At 38.4% G+C, this 15,105-nt stretch overlaps 1 protein-coding gene across 1 annotated transcript in view; it reads right to left on the bottom strand.

The window, feature by feature from the left end:
- fig4a (FIG4 phosphoinositide 5-phosphatase a) overlaps positions 1 to 15,105 on the bottom strand; it is a 57,167-nt gene that overhangs the window by 35,823 nt on the left and 6,239 nt on the right. The window contains exons 5-10 of the mRNA XM_053646185.1: positions 12,823 to 12,979; positions 10,389 to 10,439; positions 7,045 to 7,196; positions 5,953 to 6,081; positions 4,207 to 4,307; positions 2,390 to 2,552 (exon numbers count right to left, since the gene is read on the bottom strand). Of these exons, the coding sequence (XP_053502160.1) occupies positions 2,390 to 2,552; positions 4,207 to 4,307; positions 5,953 to 6,081; positions 7,045 to 7,196; positions 10,389 to 10,439; positions 12,823 to 12,979 (753 nt within the window). The remainder of the gene's footprint in view (positions 1 to 2,389; positions 2,553 to 4,206; positions 4,308 to 5,952; positions 6,082 to 7,044; positions 7,197 to 10,388; positions 10,440 to 12,822; positions 12,980 to 15,105) is intronic.

Here is a 15,105-nt window from a genome sequence, read left to right as displayed (position 1 = left end):
ATCAAGTGCAGGTTGTATAGTTTTATAAGGAAATTATGTTAAGTTTTATTGAACATCTTGGAGAATCTGCCACAGTTCTTCTGGAGACTTTATCACAATTGCTTCTTTTTTTTGCAACCTTCATTACATTTTTTTTTTGCCTGAAAAGTTGTCTGTTCCAGTCCCCTCTGAAAGTATTTGAACAGCAAAGCCAAGTCTATTGTTTTCCCTCTTTTCTCGGCTTCAGAATGGCTTGCTTTTCTCCCATAGACAGATCTCTGGTCTTCATGTTGGTTTATCCTTGTTAACAACAAATGCAGTCTTCAAATCCAAAACCTAGGGCTCAAACCAAGAGTAGACAGCCAAAGCTATTAAGTCTTTAAACAATCAATTTACCTGGGCAGCAAGAAACACCTATCAGTCACAATGTTCCAATATTTTGAAAAATCACTTGAAAAACAAAATTGGTGGGTTCAAACAAAAGGTGTCATGTTCCCAAAGTTGGGAACAACCAAAAGTTGTTTAACACATCTAGATATAAATATCAGGAAATGAAAGCTGAAATTCTGGTCTGTTTTTTCATATTCATCTTTTGATCTCAAACCCAAATGTCTTCAATGTATAGTGAGAAAAATAGAATTGGCCTTGCTGTTCCAGTACTTTCAGAGGTGACTGCATGTAACACGTTGCTTTCTTTACTAACATACATTTTTCCGTAGCATCTCATCTTTTGTCGGAAAAGTATAGGAAATATAAAATGTTTTTGTGCTAATACAGAAGTCATAAAATAAAATATCTATAACAAAAGTTGTACTAAACAATAGTAATAGGGTGGCTAAGACTTTTGCACTTATTTTAATTGCATTAAAGAAAAAAATGAAGTTAGTTCCTTTTATAGCTTATGGTAAAGCATTCCCTCACCAACCATTTGTTTTTTCTATCAAAAATGCAGCTTGCTATACCAAAGAGAAACTGCAGAGCCCTCTGTCTCGAAGTCTCTCCTGTGTCACTTAAAAAACACTTAAGAACAGCTCTACCTCGGACTGTTACACAGCCCTGACACTCTTAATCATTTCGAACATGAGAAATAAAAACATTTCAACAATTAGACATGTTTTTTAATCAGTTTATGTGCAGAGTCTGCTGTACAAGCCCGACTAAGCTGTCAGTACAGTTGAGGTCATAAGTTTACATAAGTTTACATACCCCTTGGAGAATCTGCAAAAAAGAGGAATCATAAAACTTTCATTTAGATTTTTATTTAATACTGCCCTCAATACGCTATTTCACATTACATATAGTCCACATGACACAATAATAACTGAATTTACACAAATTAACCAGTTCAAAAGTTTACACACACTTGACTATTAACACTGTGTGTTGTTACCTGGATGATCGACGATTGTGTTTATGTGCTGTGATAGAGGTTCATGAGTCCCTTGTTTGTCCTAAGCAGTTAAACTACCCACTGTTCTTCAGAAAAATCCTCCAGGTCCTGCACATTCTTTACTTTTCCAGCATATTATAAACTGCTTATATGTTTGACACCTTTCCAACAGCGGCTATATGATTTTGAGATCCATCTTTTCACACTGAGGACAACTGAGGGACTCGTACACAACTATTACAAAAGGTGCAAACATTCACTGATGCACAAGAAGGCAACACGATACATTAAGGGCTGGGGGGGGGGGGGCTTCTGTGAAACATGTAAATATATGTAAAAATGTAGCTTCTGAAGGGCAGTACTAAATGAAAATTTTACATAAACTTTTATGCAAAAATGTTATGGCCATTTACAAACTGTATAGAAACGAGCGCATTAATATAAACTTGCTGTTATTTATCAACACCTTCTGAGATACATGAAAACATTTTCACTGTACAGAGTACGTCAGGAAATGTATCTATTTAACAAAAAAAATGTGGAGCCATAAGTTTTTTTTTACTTTTGACTGGTATAAAATTTTTATGAGAAGACTCACTACTGGAGTCCCACGCGGCTCAGCACCTGACCCTCTACTTTCTTCATCTCGCACGGCTTCTCATACCATTTCTATGCTCATGACACACACCTAATCCTCGTCCTTCCCTCCCTTACTCATGCTTTGACATGTATATTAGCCCTGGGATCCAATTCTTGTAAGATATGCTAAGTCTCGAAGTTATAAAAGCCTTGACACCCAATAATGTATATGATACTCAGAAAAGTGCATGATGATTATGATTAATCTACTGTGATATAAAGATCATATGACTACAGTCTAGCAAACACAGTCTTAAAGAGTGCATGGGAGCACTTGTGTAAAAAAAAAAATAAAAAATAAATAAAATACACTAAAAAACAATAGCCAATAGTGTATTGTATAATACTAAACCACATATGGATACTGTGTAATGCTCTTACATCGTATGGGTGGTTTGGGCATCATGGTGGAGATGTCCTGAGACCAGTAGAGAGGCACGGAGCCTCGCACCTGCACATAGGACGAGTAGCTTCCTGCTGAAAACGACATTACTGAGGCATCGTGGATGATCTGCTCAGTCTCCACTTCATTTGCCACGTCACCCTTCAAATGGACACACACACACACACACACACACACACACACACACACACACACACGCAACACTGTGCTATGTAACTGCTTCAGAATTATCCTTAAAAAATGACCAGTTATGCTGGTAAAGGATTCTAGGAAATTTTTTCTTGGCTGTGAAATCTGGGAACTGGGTACATATTGTGGAGCTAGGAACTTAGCACATTATTCCAGATTACAGAAGTTAATTTAAAAAAATAATAATTAAAAACTGAAAATATCAAAGAAAACTTTGTATCAGTGTAATTCCAGAATTATTTGCACGATTTACGGATACACACAATATTTTGAGCTTAAACTTTTTTTTTATTTTTTACCACAAATCCATCCATCTTCTATACCGCTTATCTTCTTCAGGGTCATGGGGAAACCTGGAGCCTATCCCAGGAAGCACTGGGCACAAGGCGGGGTACACCCTGGAAAGGGTGCCAATTCATCACAGGGCACACTCACATACACATTCACACACCCATTCATACACTATGGACACTTTGGACATGCCAATCAGCCTACCATGCATGTCTTTGGACTGGGGGAGGAAACCGGAGTACCTGGAGGAAACCCCCACAGCACGGGGAGAACATGCAAACTCCGCACACACAGGGCCACGGTGGGACTCGAACCCCTGCCCCTGGAGGTGTGAAGCGAACATGCTAACCACTAAGCCACCGTGCGTGATTCTTCCTATATACTGTATAACGCCTAACAAGTTTGAAGTCCACTTGCAGACTAACCTTTCTAGTCATTCAGGAAATTTAAATTCAATTCAGTTTTATTTGTATAGCGCTTAGAACAATGGACATTGTCCCAAAGCAGCTTTACAGAAATATATAAATTCAGGATATGAATTTATCCCTAATGAGCAAGCCAGAGGTGACTGTGGCAAGGAAAACTCCCTGAGATGATATGAGGAAGAAACCTTGAGAGGAACCAGACTCAAAAGGGAACCCATCCTCATCTGGGTAATAACAGACATTTATTTATAATCACAGTGTGATTATAAATAAATAAATCCCTTCTATAAATGTGCTAATGCTACATGGTCAAGTTGTGTATGCAGGAAATTCATTACAGTTTATACATGAAGTCTGTTTTGTTTAACATCTCCACTGTTCACTAATGGAGACTTGAGTGCAAAACTGTTTGTGGCTATTTCAGTCCTAAAGCTATAATAGCATAACTGTTCATATGAATTGAGGTCCAAAGCCATGTTATGGTTTTTAAGTGGTTCTTAGTGGCCCACTTTAGTCCAGGTTTTCAGTGGTGTTCAAGTCTTAATCTCCTGGTAGAGGCAACCAAGTACTCGACAAAATGCAGAGGTGAGTCTATCATGATTCTGTCAATCTCCGTAAGAGGATCATTAGTCTCCAAAACAGCCCACAAATATCCATCAACATTCCAGTCCCCTGTTGATGGTGTTCTTGAACAAATAAAAAATAATAATCTTCTCAAGATGACTGAAAGGCTTTTTTTTTCTTTTCTTTTTACATTTTCACAAAATTATGTTGTTTTTTGTGAGAAAATACGATCATATTTATTAAAGAAGAATATTTTTTATCCAGTCTTTTCTGTCTATTCTCTTAAAGGGTGCCAGTTATTCTCGGGTTGAGTGTAAAATGTGTACCTCACAGTTGGCTCCCCTCTTCAGGAAGCGGGTTCCAGCAAAACGGCTGGAACGCCGAGCGATCAGAGTGACATAAACCGGCCGTCCATAGATCAACAATTCTGAAACTTAGAGTTAAGTACACACACTGGCACATAGACATCAAACATATATAAAGCCTGGCAAACGTTGTGTTTTTGTTTTGTTTTTTTACAGAGTACAGAGCTGCAGTTGACCAAATCTAGTTCTAAGTTGACCCTTTTTTATTCCCATTTTTCTCCCCAATTCGGTCACTTGCCAATTTCTACCCACCAACGCCTTACAAACCGGAACAATGAAAGTTCCATGTACTTCCTCTGAGACATGTGAAGCCAGCCAACCACATCTTTCCAAACTGTTGCTCAAGCTGCGTCCCAGGGCGGCGTAACACCCTATGAGGAAAACGCTATCTACCCCCTTCCACGTACATGAGTTCACAGACGCTCACGATTGGCTAGTGTCACTGTGATTGACAGGGTAGAGAGAATACGCCTTTTTTTAATCAGTTCTGAATAATCAAATGGAAAACTCCATATCACACAAGCTTAACGAGCACAGATATCGTCTGACACTATATTTTTGACAGAATGTACTATACGTGTATACGGTTGGGATGAGTAGGCGTTAGCAAAGATGGAGGTACTTTGTTTTAGGTGTAAGCAAGGGGACGAAGGACGTGGAACTCAAGCCCTTATCACTAAAAGCAAAACTGTTCTGCTCAACAATAACAAAAAAACACACATTTCTCTTGAATCCTGGCTCTATAATCAGCACTCTTATTCCTCTAAACATAATATGAGAGCATCTGCTTGGAAAAAAAAAACCTCCTAGGGGCCCACTAATCACCTTCGATATTAGCCCTGGTCCAGTATGTTACGCCACTGAGAACATGCATATACATATACACATGAGTACACTAGAATATTCAAAAGCCAAAATGAATAAACAGTAAAAAAAAAAAAATAAACATTGTGGAAAGTGTGTTTTGGCATGGTTTCACATGGAGGCTTTTAATCTCTTTAGAGGGGCGGTCAAAGCCAAAGGACATGTTATGTTTATTTCACGATGTTCGACTCGCTCCATACTCCTACGTACGTGAAAATGATGGTGAGAAAGAGAAAATGGAATTTATGACCAGATCGAAGAAGATTTGACATTTTTAAGTGTTACTGTAGGTCAAAGGAGTCCCGACTATAAGTCGCATATCATTTTCAAATCATATACAGTATAATGCATATGCAGTGATCCAACTTCATACCAAATGTGGCCCAGCTGCTCTGTATCATGCCAGAGACATGGCATCTACAAGGTTTAGTCATGGAACACACTACACATCAGCAAAGAAAGAGCAAATAGGGACTCCATTGAAGCCTTGGAGGCTCACCGTGGACCTCGCTTGTCTACAGGAAGCTGAAAGCACCTGACACAGGGATGGACAGAAAAAGATAGCATGAGGGAAGAGGGTTAGACTAGAATAGTTTGAATAAAAAGGACTGAGAGAGGAAAAAAGAAGCAATGTGCTGATACAGCTCATAAACCAAGCAAAGACACAGACAGAGTGAGAAAAAACAGAAAGACAAGGGGAAGGTCAAAGGCAGCATTGTAAAAGCCAAGTAATAGTATCTAAATTAAAAAATCTAATTGTATCCATTCAAGAATTCCACATCACAAATAGACAGGTGAATCAGGTACGCATGCACATGAGCACACACACACGTGCAAGGATACTAGACTGGCCACAGAAGCCATGGATGATGTACAGGAGCCAGTCTGGATGCACCGTATCCTTAACTTTGTCCATCAGACGACTGTTCCACACATATTTAGCGTAGGGTTCATTCTTCAAGCCGTTTACCACTGGAATAAAAACAGACACGCAATCAGATTCGTACACAAAATGTGCACTCATAGCGTATGTGTGTTATAAACAGACACATGGAGAAACAAGTTCAAGATGTGAATTCTTCAATCTGATCAACGCTGATTAGTTTTTCGATAACAGGAGCTCGGAGAAGAGTGCAAACTACAGGTTTAGATGTTAATGTGAATGTCCTAGTACGTTATCGATTCTATAGTAATGACATGTTGTTATTGAACAAAGTGAAGGAGATGTTTTTTAGTATTTTTGAAAGGAATCAGTGCTTTGTAACAGTCAAGCTGTCCCTTTTTTTCTGCCACGGGAAATACTTCAGGACAGAGCATGTTGCTCTTGCTTGTTTATGTCTTATGAACTTCAAGAGAAAGCGAGGGAATGATGGTTATTACACAAGCGATAACAGGAACTAACTGGTTTCACGGACGTTTTACGGGGCGGCTGTGGATCAGGTGGTAGAGTGGGCTGTCCACTAATCATAGGGTTGGCGGTTCGATTCCTGGCTCACATGCTGCTCCCGATGACACGCATGAAAGGCGCCTTTACTGCTGTCATTGGTGTGTGTGTGTGTGTGAATGTGTGTGTGAATGGGGGAATGAGAAACAGCTTTGTAGAACCGCTAAGGTTAAAAGGCACTGTATACGTGCAGACCATTTACTATTTACCCCAATATTAAACATAACTATAAATGAATTTTAAAAAAATACAAGAAGTGTTTTATTCCTCACATAAACAAGAAACACATCCAGGCAGAAAAGGCAAATGCAAAATAAGAGATAAAGGAAACACGTGAAGAGATAGAAAGATAGAAGTGAAAAAAAGCAGAGAAATAAAGATAAACACACATATGCAGACAGATACAGACCTTGGATGGAGTGACGATCACAAAAGTCGAAGAAATGAGAAAAAAAAGAGAGAGAGAGAGACAAACAGACAGATCAACCGACCTTGCGTAGGAAGGCCTTCATCCTCAAAGATATCGAAACTGTCCTGTTTGCTGCTGCCGCTGGTTTGGTGCTCCTCAGTTTCTCCATGATCATAGGGTGTTTGGAGAAGAGTCATGTTATACTGAAGAGAGTGGCTCAGGTCATAGCTGTAACTACAGGTCAAAAGATGCAAACGTCACAGGGGGCACGCAAAAAGGAAATTCAAACAGTCTGCTTGGTGTGCAAAACTGTTTTTCATTAAATCCAATAAAGTAGAGTGTGAAGTGGTACTGGCAAACGTCAGGAAATCATCAGGACGTCGGGTAAAGGTGAATCAATCAAATAAATAACACATGCAATGACTGACATTCCGAGCTTAAACATACTTTATTGTACTACATTTCATTTTTCTGTTTAAAAAAAAAAAAATGTCTGCACAGAATGGTCAAAAATGTGATACGTGATAAACGAGTTTTGAATATCGCAATGATAAAGTGAGAAAAAAAATCGAAACAAAAAAATAATAAGGTTAATCAAAGTAAGGATGCTGAATGTGTGTTTGTTCCAGTATGGGCTCTCGTCTTGTTGTTTCTGGTCATTTTGCAACTGTCAACTGGTTTGCACACTTGCAAGTCGCTTCGATTCACTAGATCAAAGTTAAAGTATTAGTAACATTTTGTTTCAATTGTGTCGCAAAGAATATTTAAGCAAAAAACAAGCATTTGTTGCTTGCGTAACTATTCAGTGCTACCACCACCATGCTTCAGCGCGACCGAGTGATGAGCACGGTTGGTTTCCCAACAAACGTAACCATTTGTGGGTTCTCTTTCATACATGTTTGTTGAGTCTCCAACGTGCATTTCTGGCAAATTGAACATGCTCCCAGCGTTGTGGAAAGTGTGCCCAGGTTATGGCTATCCTGAAAACAGCTTCTCCCATCTGAGCTGTGGATCTCTCAAGCTCCTTCAGAGTTACCCACGGCTTCTCGGGTGCTGCTCTTTCGCGCTTTTGGTAGACAGACTCCTCCTCTAGACAGAGTCACGGTTGTGCCAATTCCATTTCATAACAATAGAGCCAACCGTGCTTGACATTTACATGACACGCTCATGCTATTACACACACCTCAGCGGAAAAAAACTACAGAGTCCTATTTCATAAATTTATCTATTCGGGAGTGGCACAAAAACAAGGACACAGACAAACTGGAGGATACAGTCTGAAGATTCAAAAGAACCTCAATTCCACATGGACATTCTCGCTGTGGTTGCTGGGACTACGGTTGCTGCGATGGCCTTGGGACTGCAATTACCACATAAAGTTTTGGACTCAGGTCTCCTTTGGTGAACAGTGAACTAGTTTAACAAACAGACTTCATGTAAAAACCATAATGGATTTTCTTTTACTTTCATACTATCCGTCGTTACCCAGATGAGGACGGGTTCCCTTCTGAGTCTGGTTCCTCTCAAGGTTTCTTCCTCATTTCACTTCAGGTAGTTTTTCCTTGGGACCATCGCCACCAGCTTGCTCAATTGGGATAAATTCGCACACTTAAAATCTGTATCCTGTGTTTATATGTTTCTATAAAGCTGCTTTGAGACAATGTCTATTGTAAAAAGCGCTACACAAATAAAATTTAATTGAATTGAAACAGTGGTCTTGAGTCCGTAACCAGTGAAGAGCCATTTTACTTCCAATAAAGTCGTACTGAGGTGCAATATATATCGTTTTCTTATCAAAAGAGCAGGCTACATTGTCCAGGTATATAATATATACAATATATTGTACTGTTTTAATTCGAATGTACATGTAAAATTTAACAAATAAAGAATGATGAGTAACGACAATCTACTATAGCAGAGGTTGGGAACCTTTTCAGCCGGCAGAGCCATAAAAGCCAAAAAAAAAAAAAAAAGTGTTATGATTTTTTTTAAATCATAAAAAGATTTATGATAAAAGAACCAGCGAAATGTTAACATATTTTTTGATGTTTTTATATATGTCTCCTTATTACTCTAGTTATTATCATTACTATTATCTAATAATTATAAAAAAAAAAAAGTGGTCATGTAATAAAGGGGATTTCACATTTTGCGTGACCTAATAGCCTGTACGTCACATAATAGGCCTGTAGGTGGCACTCTGACTTCATTTAACCAACTATGATCAATTCATCAAATGGTAAATCAATACAAGATGCAGTGCGTAAGTAACAGTAAACTGAACACTACTTACCATTAATGCAACTTCCAAATAACTGGAAAGAACGATACGAGCGTCTTTTTTTTTTTTAGCCATTTCATCCTTGCTAAAAAAACTGAAAACAGACTGACTATGTAGTTTTCAACTTATTTATGAATTAGACTGTGAAATTACCGCTCTGCTCCACATTGTCCAATGAAATTTGAGCTTCTTGTGCCACAAACGGGCATCGATTATGAATTATGTACAACCCCAATTCTAAAAAAGTCGGGACGCTGTGTAAAACAGAATGCAATGGTTTGCAAATCTCATAAACCCACGCGTTCTTCACAATAGAACATAGAAAACATATCATATGTTTAAACTGAGTAAATGTACCATTTTAAGAAAAAAATAAGGTCGTTTTTAATTTCATGGTGGCAACACGTCTCAAAAAAGTTGGGATGGGGCAATAAAAGGCTGGGAATGTAAGTGTAGAGGCAGAGTCTTTCAGAAGTAAAGATGGGCAGAGGTTCACCAATCTACGAAAATCTGCGTCTACAATTTGTGGAACAATTTCAGAATAATGTTCCTCAACGTGAAAATGCGAAGACTATGAATATCTCATCATCTACAGTACATAATATCATCAAAAGAGTCGGAGAATCTGGAGAAATAGCTTTCGTGATTGTTTTTTCTCCTGATGTTGAGCCATAGGCAATCATTGAAAGAGCCATATGTGCCTCGTGAGCTATAGGTTCCCGACCCCTGTACTATAGAGTCATGTCTTTGCGCACATACTTCTCACAAGAACTCATACAGACCCAATTAAAGCTAGACACACACATGAGGCAAAAACCCAAGGTCTTTCCAAAATACAGCATATCCTGTTCTCCTTACGGTACGTACACACAAAAAAACGGGGACAAGGACAAACAAACACAGCTACACACAAAAGCCGAGATTCAGAAAGGTAACCCAAGATCATCAGGGATCAGCTAGGTATCACAGGCCGACCTGCCCCATGCTCGTTATACTGTTACAGGATTTTGATCTCAGGTGCTGCTAAATTAAGACCCAATCATACCCTGTGTTCCGAACAGGACGTACTTAAACACACACACACACACACACGCACAAAACAGCAGGACATGTGACAGCTCTGTGGAAAATGTTTGAGCACTTACCTGAAATAGAAGTTACTGGAAAGATCCACATTTTGGAACATCCTCACATATCTGTAGAAATACAATGATGGTTAAAAAAAAAAAAGTAAAAGCACTGAACTGTCAGTAGGAACAAATGTACAAATTTCAGTCGCACACTTACATAAAATGTGACAGTACAATAATACCAGATGTGTGACCTGGTGTCATGACAGCACTCCCAAGTTGCTACTTTTCAGGTAATTATGTCACCTAAGAACATCATGTACTATTCCTCGTTTAGTGTCTGTAGGGCCTCACTCTCACTTCAAATTAATAAACTGAATGCGTAATAAGCGTCATAAAGAGTTATGAAAATAAGGCCATACAAACTAAGTGTAGTAATATCCATATAGCATAATAATAAAATCTCAGCTGAAGATCAATTATCAAGGAGGTAGATATTGATCTGGAGGATAGTTGAAAGCATTCGTTCGTCTTTTATTGTTCGCAATTTACAATCTGATAAAGACTTATGAAAGTGAAAATGTTCCATTGTTATCGCTCTAATGACCTAAAGAAAGAACAAAAAAGAAAATATTCACTGGATATTCACTGGTGGACACATGCGCTTTCATTACCCAATCATGTATCAGCAGCACAATGCATGAAATCATGAAGACACAAGTCAAGAGCTTCAGTTAATGTTCTCATCAAACATGAGGGGAAAAATGTGCTCGTAGTGATCACAGCCCTGGCATGGTTGTTGGTACCAGCTGGTTTAAGTATTACAGAAACAGCTGATCTGAGATTTTCAAACACACAACAATCTCTAGAGTTTATACAGAAAAACAAAACACATCCAGTGGGGGATCAGTTCTAAGGGCAGGAACATGTCACCTTGTTGATAAGGGAGGTCAGAGGAGAATGGCCAGACTGGTTCAAGCTGACGGAAAGGCTACGTGAACTCAAATGATCATTCTTTACAACTGTGGTGAGCAGAAAAGCATCTCAGAATGCCCAACATGCTGAAACCTGGGGTGGATGAGCTATAACAGTAAAGGACCACAAATCAGGTTCTACTCCTGTCAGTCAAGAGCAGGAATCTGAGGCTACAGTGAGTGCAGCCTCACTGAAACTGGAAAAAAGACCAAGTGATATTTTTCCAATCTTCAGCTGTCCAGTTTCTGTGAATCTGTGCCCTGGTGGTTTCTAAACTCTCGAGTTCTGTCTGAAAATCCCAGGAGATCAGCAATTTCTGAAATACTCAAACCAGCCACAGTCACTGTGATAACTGAGATCCCCCCCCAACCCACCCACCCCTTTCAGATTAATGATGTGAACATTCACTGAAGCTCTTGACCTAATCTGCATGATTAGATAATTAGATCATGAAATAATTGCACTGGGTACCGGTATGTTCCTATTAACATACGGTTTGTGTATACTGTAAAGAAATACAGTACTGTGCAAAAGTTTTAGGCACATGCAAAGAAACACTATAGAGCAAAGATGCCTTCAAAAATAATGAATTTAAATGTTTCTACATTTAAAAAAAAAAATACAGTAAACAGTAGTAAAGGAAACAAAGGTAATATTTGGTGTGACAAAAAATAAATAATAATTAAAAAAATAGTAATCTCTGGTACAATTAGTGCGGTATTATAAGGAAATGAGCTGTAAGTTTTATTGAGCATCTTGCAGAACCAGCCACAGTTGTTCTGGAGACTTTGACTGTCGCACTCGCTTCTTATTTCTGCAGCAAAACCCATCAGCCGTCATTGTGTTTTTTTGTCTGAAAAGTGTCTCTTACCACTTAACATGCTGCTTTCTTTACTGACATACAAACATTTATTCGGTAACATTTAAGTTTGTGCTAGAAAACTAATGTTTGGTAATCTAAAATGTGTTTTGTACTGACTCGATAATGTAGAAGTCATAAAACAAAACAAATCTATAACAAAGTTTGTGCTAAAAAAAAAAAAAAATGGTGACAAGACAGCACGAGACAAATGTTACAGTGATGTTTGACACTAAGGGTCAGATGTACTAAGCTGTTTGTCCCCGTTCTTATGTGTAATTATGAAAACTACAAACCTAAACACTTTAAACATACATTTCTAATGTATGCGTATGCGAAACGTAGGGCAAAAGGGAAGGGTTGGAAAGTCCTGCTGATTACACACTCCGCTCGGTCCACTAAACTTCATGTCGTTAAATTTAGGAGCAGTGTTTCAAGGTTCTAAACACAAAATGGGGTTACTTTTGAACTCCCGCTCATACTGTAGATATTTGTACTTAGCTGGTTAATGCATTTCCATTCATTTAGCCTTAAGCTTTTCAACAGCTCTGTGGTTGCGCCGCATGACTGCAATTTAAGCTACAATTTGTGCCTCAGCGCTTTTAATAGCCGGCTGCTGCGACCTTAGAAAACTGAACGGCACTCTAAAGGAATCAAATCTAGACTTAAACTAACCTGGCTTCATCAGGATGCGTGACCCTGACTGAGTCGTTAGGGATATAAATCATGTTGGTGTCTTCTATCTTATAGATGGAGTGACCCCCAATGTCGGCCATCTTGCGTCGCTTGGTGATCAGAATGATGTAGTAGCCTTCCAGGAAACGGACAAAGCCTGCAAGAAGGCGGAGGAATATTCTACTAAGCAGTCACACAATATACAGGACATTTTATACAGCACTGTGGGTGTACGCCGATGACTGTATACAGTATATGAGTTTAACATAAATATCGAGCATGACGTCTCAACAAATTCTCGATCAGAAATCAGCTCTGGCAGAGTCGCATGCATTTAATGTATCGATTGTTAAAAGAGCACAGCTGTTTACTTCCTGTCAGAGGTGTGCGAGGTGTGTGACAGATTTGCTAATCATGACTAACCAAAAGTGTTACATTATAATGTTTACTGATCATGAGATAAATAAAGCCTCTACACGATACTGTATGTTCCAGGGCAGTTGTATTATAATGATAGAATGACAGACAGTAAAAGTGAAAAATGCAGACAAAAATGTTTTTTAATGCTAGAAATAGGTCAATAATACTATTAGTCCAATACAGTATTTCCTGACAAACATTGGACTATACCTGTTATGCGAGTGCGTCATTTTTAGCATAAACCTTTTGTCCCTATCAGAAAAGTGTTCAGTACTGTTGTATGGTTGCGCAAGACGTAATTATGATAGGAGGCAGGCAGAGGATGAGAGTGCGGTGTAATAGTCTACATAGCATCAACAGTCAACAATGTAATCTATCTAGGTCAAGAATCGAGCAGCAATCAACTGCCTCAGAAAGCGGTAACGATTACAAAAGACGTCATTCTGGGGGGGAAAAAAATCTATCAAAAAGTCTTTTTTTGTTGTTTTGTTTAAATATAACACTCTTGATCATTCCACAATGATTTTTAGAAGTTCTTGCTTTGAATTGTCACTGTGAATAATTTCTGTAAATAAAATACTGTGTTTAGTATAACCAGAATGATCCTTAGACATGTTTTACAGCAGTGAGAAAATATTGACAGAACTGCCAGATTATACTGTATCTAAGCACATTGTCGTATACAGTAGCTACTGCAACGCCGCTTTGACTATATTGTTAAGTTTAAAAAGAAAATTTTAAATAAAAACCTAGGCACCACACTGAAGCAGCAAAGGATCATCGTCTCTACTAGCTATTTTCAGAAATGTAATAAAACAGCTTGCTTTCGATTATGTTGAATCTTGGGTAAAGCCATGCAGCAGATCTCGCAGGAATCCTGTAGCTAACTAATAGCCCGCTAGTGTAGAACACATAATCCATATAGCTAACAGTAGCTACTTTAATACAAGTATGTATATACAGTACATTTTAACCAAATTTCAGTCAAAGCATGGATGCTGTGACTGATCACGATCTTGACTCTATAGTTACATTCTGCATTAAAAAAAAATCAGGTGAGCGAAAAAAATAGTTAGCTAATTGGAAAAGCTACTGAAATCAAAAGATTGCTTTAAAATGCACATTTCTATTAGTATATTTTGTACAAGTATAGAATTTCACGCCATTTAAAAACTGAATATAAAACATTACAACAAAACTGAATATAAAACATTACTGTTAACAAACATAACATTCTGAATGAAGTACAGCATAATTACAGAAACTACCTAACAACTCCACTGCCAGTAAAATACTGTAAATATACAGGGCTGCTTCAAAGCAGTTCCTCAGAATATCGAACAACCATTTTGGATTTTTGTATTTTGTACACCCACGCACATAACCTCTTCTATTCATTTGACTTCGTTTCTAATCTTCACTACGCCTGATTGCGGTGACCTCCAAGCACGACTTGACATTTCCACCCAAAAGAGCGAGAAGACCGAACAAACAAACCAGCGACAAGAAAGGAGTGATTTGTCAAAACCTCTCAACTCGTAGCAGTCTGAGAGCGCCCTTTGAAAAGGCTTAATATAATAATCTGAAATTTAAGACGCAAAATTAGTTAACCAGTCAATCAGCTCTTGTGTAGCCAAAAAAACAAAAACAAACCACAAGCATCAGGTATTAGAAGCATGCATATCCAAAATACATGCCATGGCTAGTATAAACATGTTTTGATCAGAGAGTTACATAATACTAATAAGAACAAATTCATAACTGACATCACAACGGTGTAAGTGTTTTAAGTACTGTTTCTTAACAAACAGCAGTGAAGTTCAATACGCTTAATGAAACCTGACAGAGAAACACCCAACAGAT

Source organism: Ictalurus furcatus, chromosome 2, assembly GCF_023375685.1.
Source record: "Ictalurus furcatus strain D&B chromosome 2, Billie_1.0, whole genome shotgun sequence".
NCBI lineage: Eukaryota > Metazoa > Chordata > Actinopteri > Siluriformes > Ictaluridae > Ictalurus > Ictalurus furcatus.
This window is presented reverse-complemented; position numbering and strand designations above follow the sequence as displayed.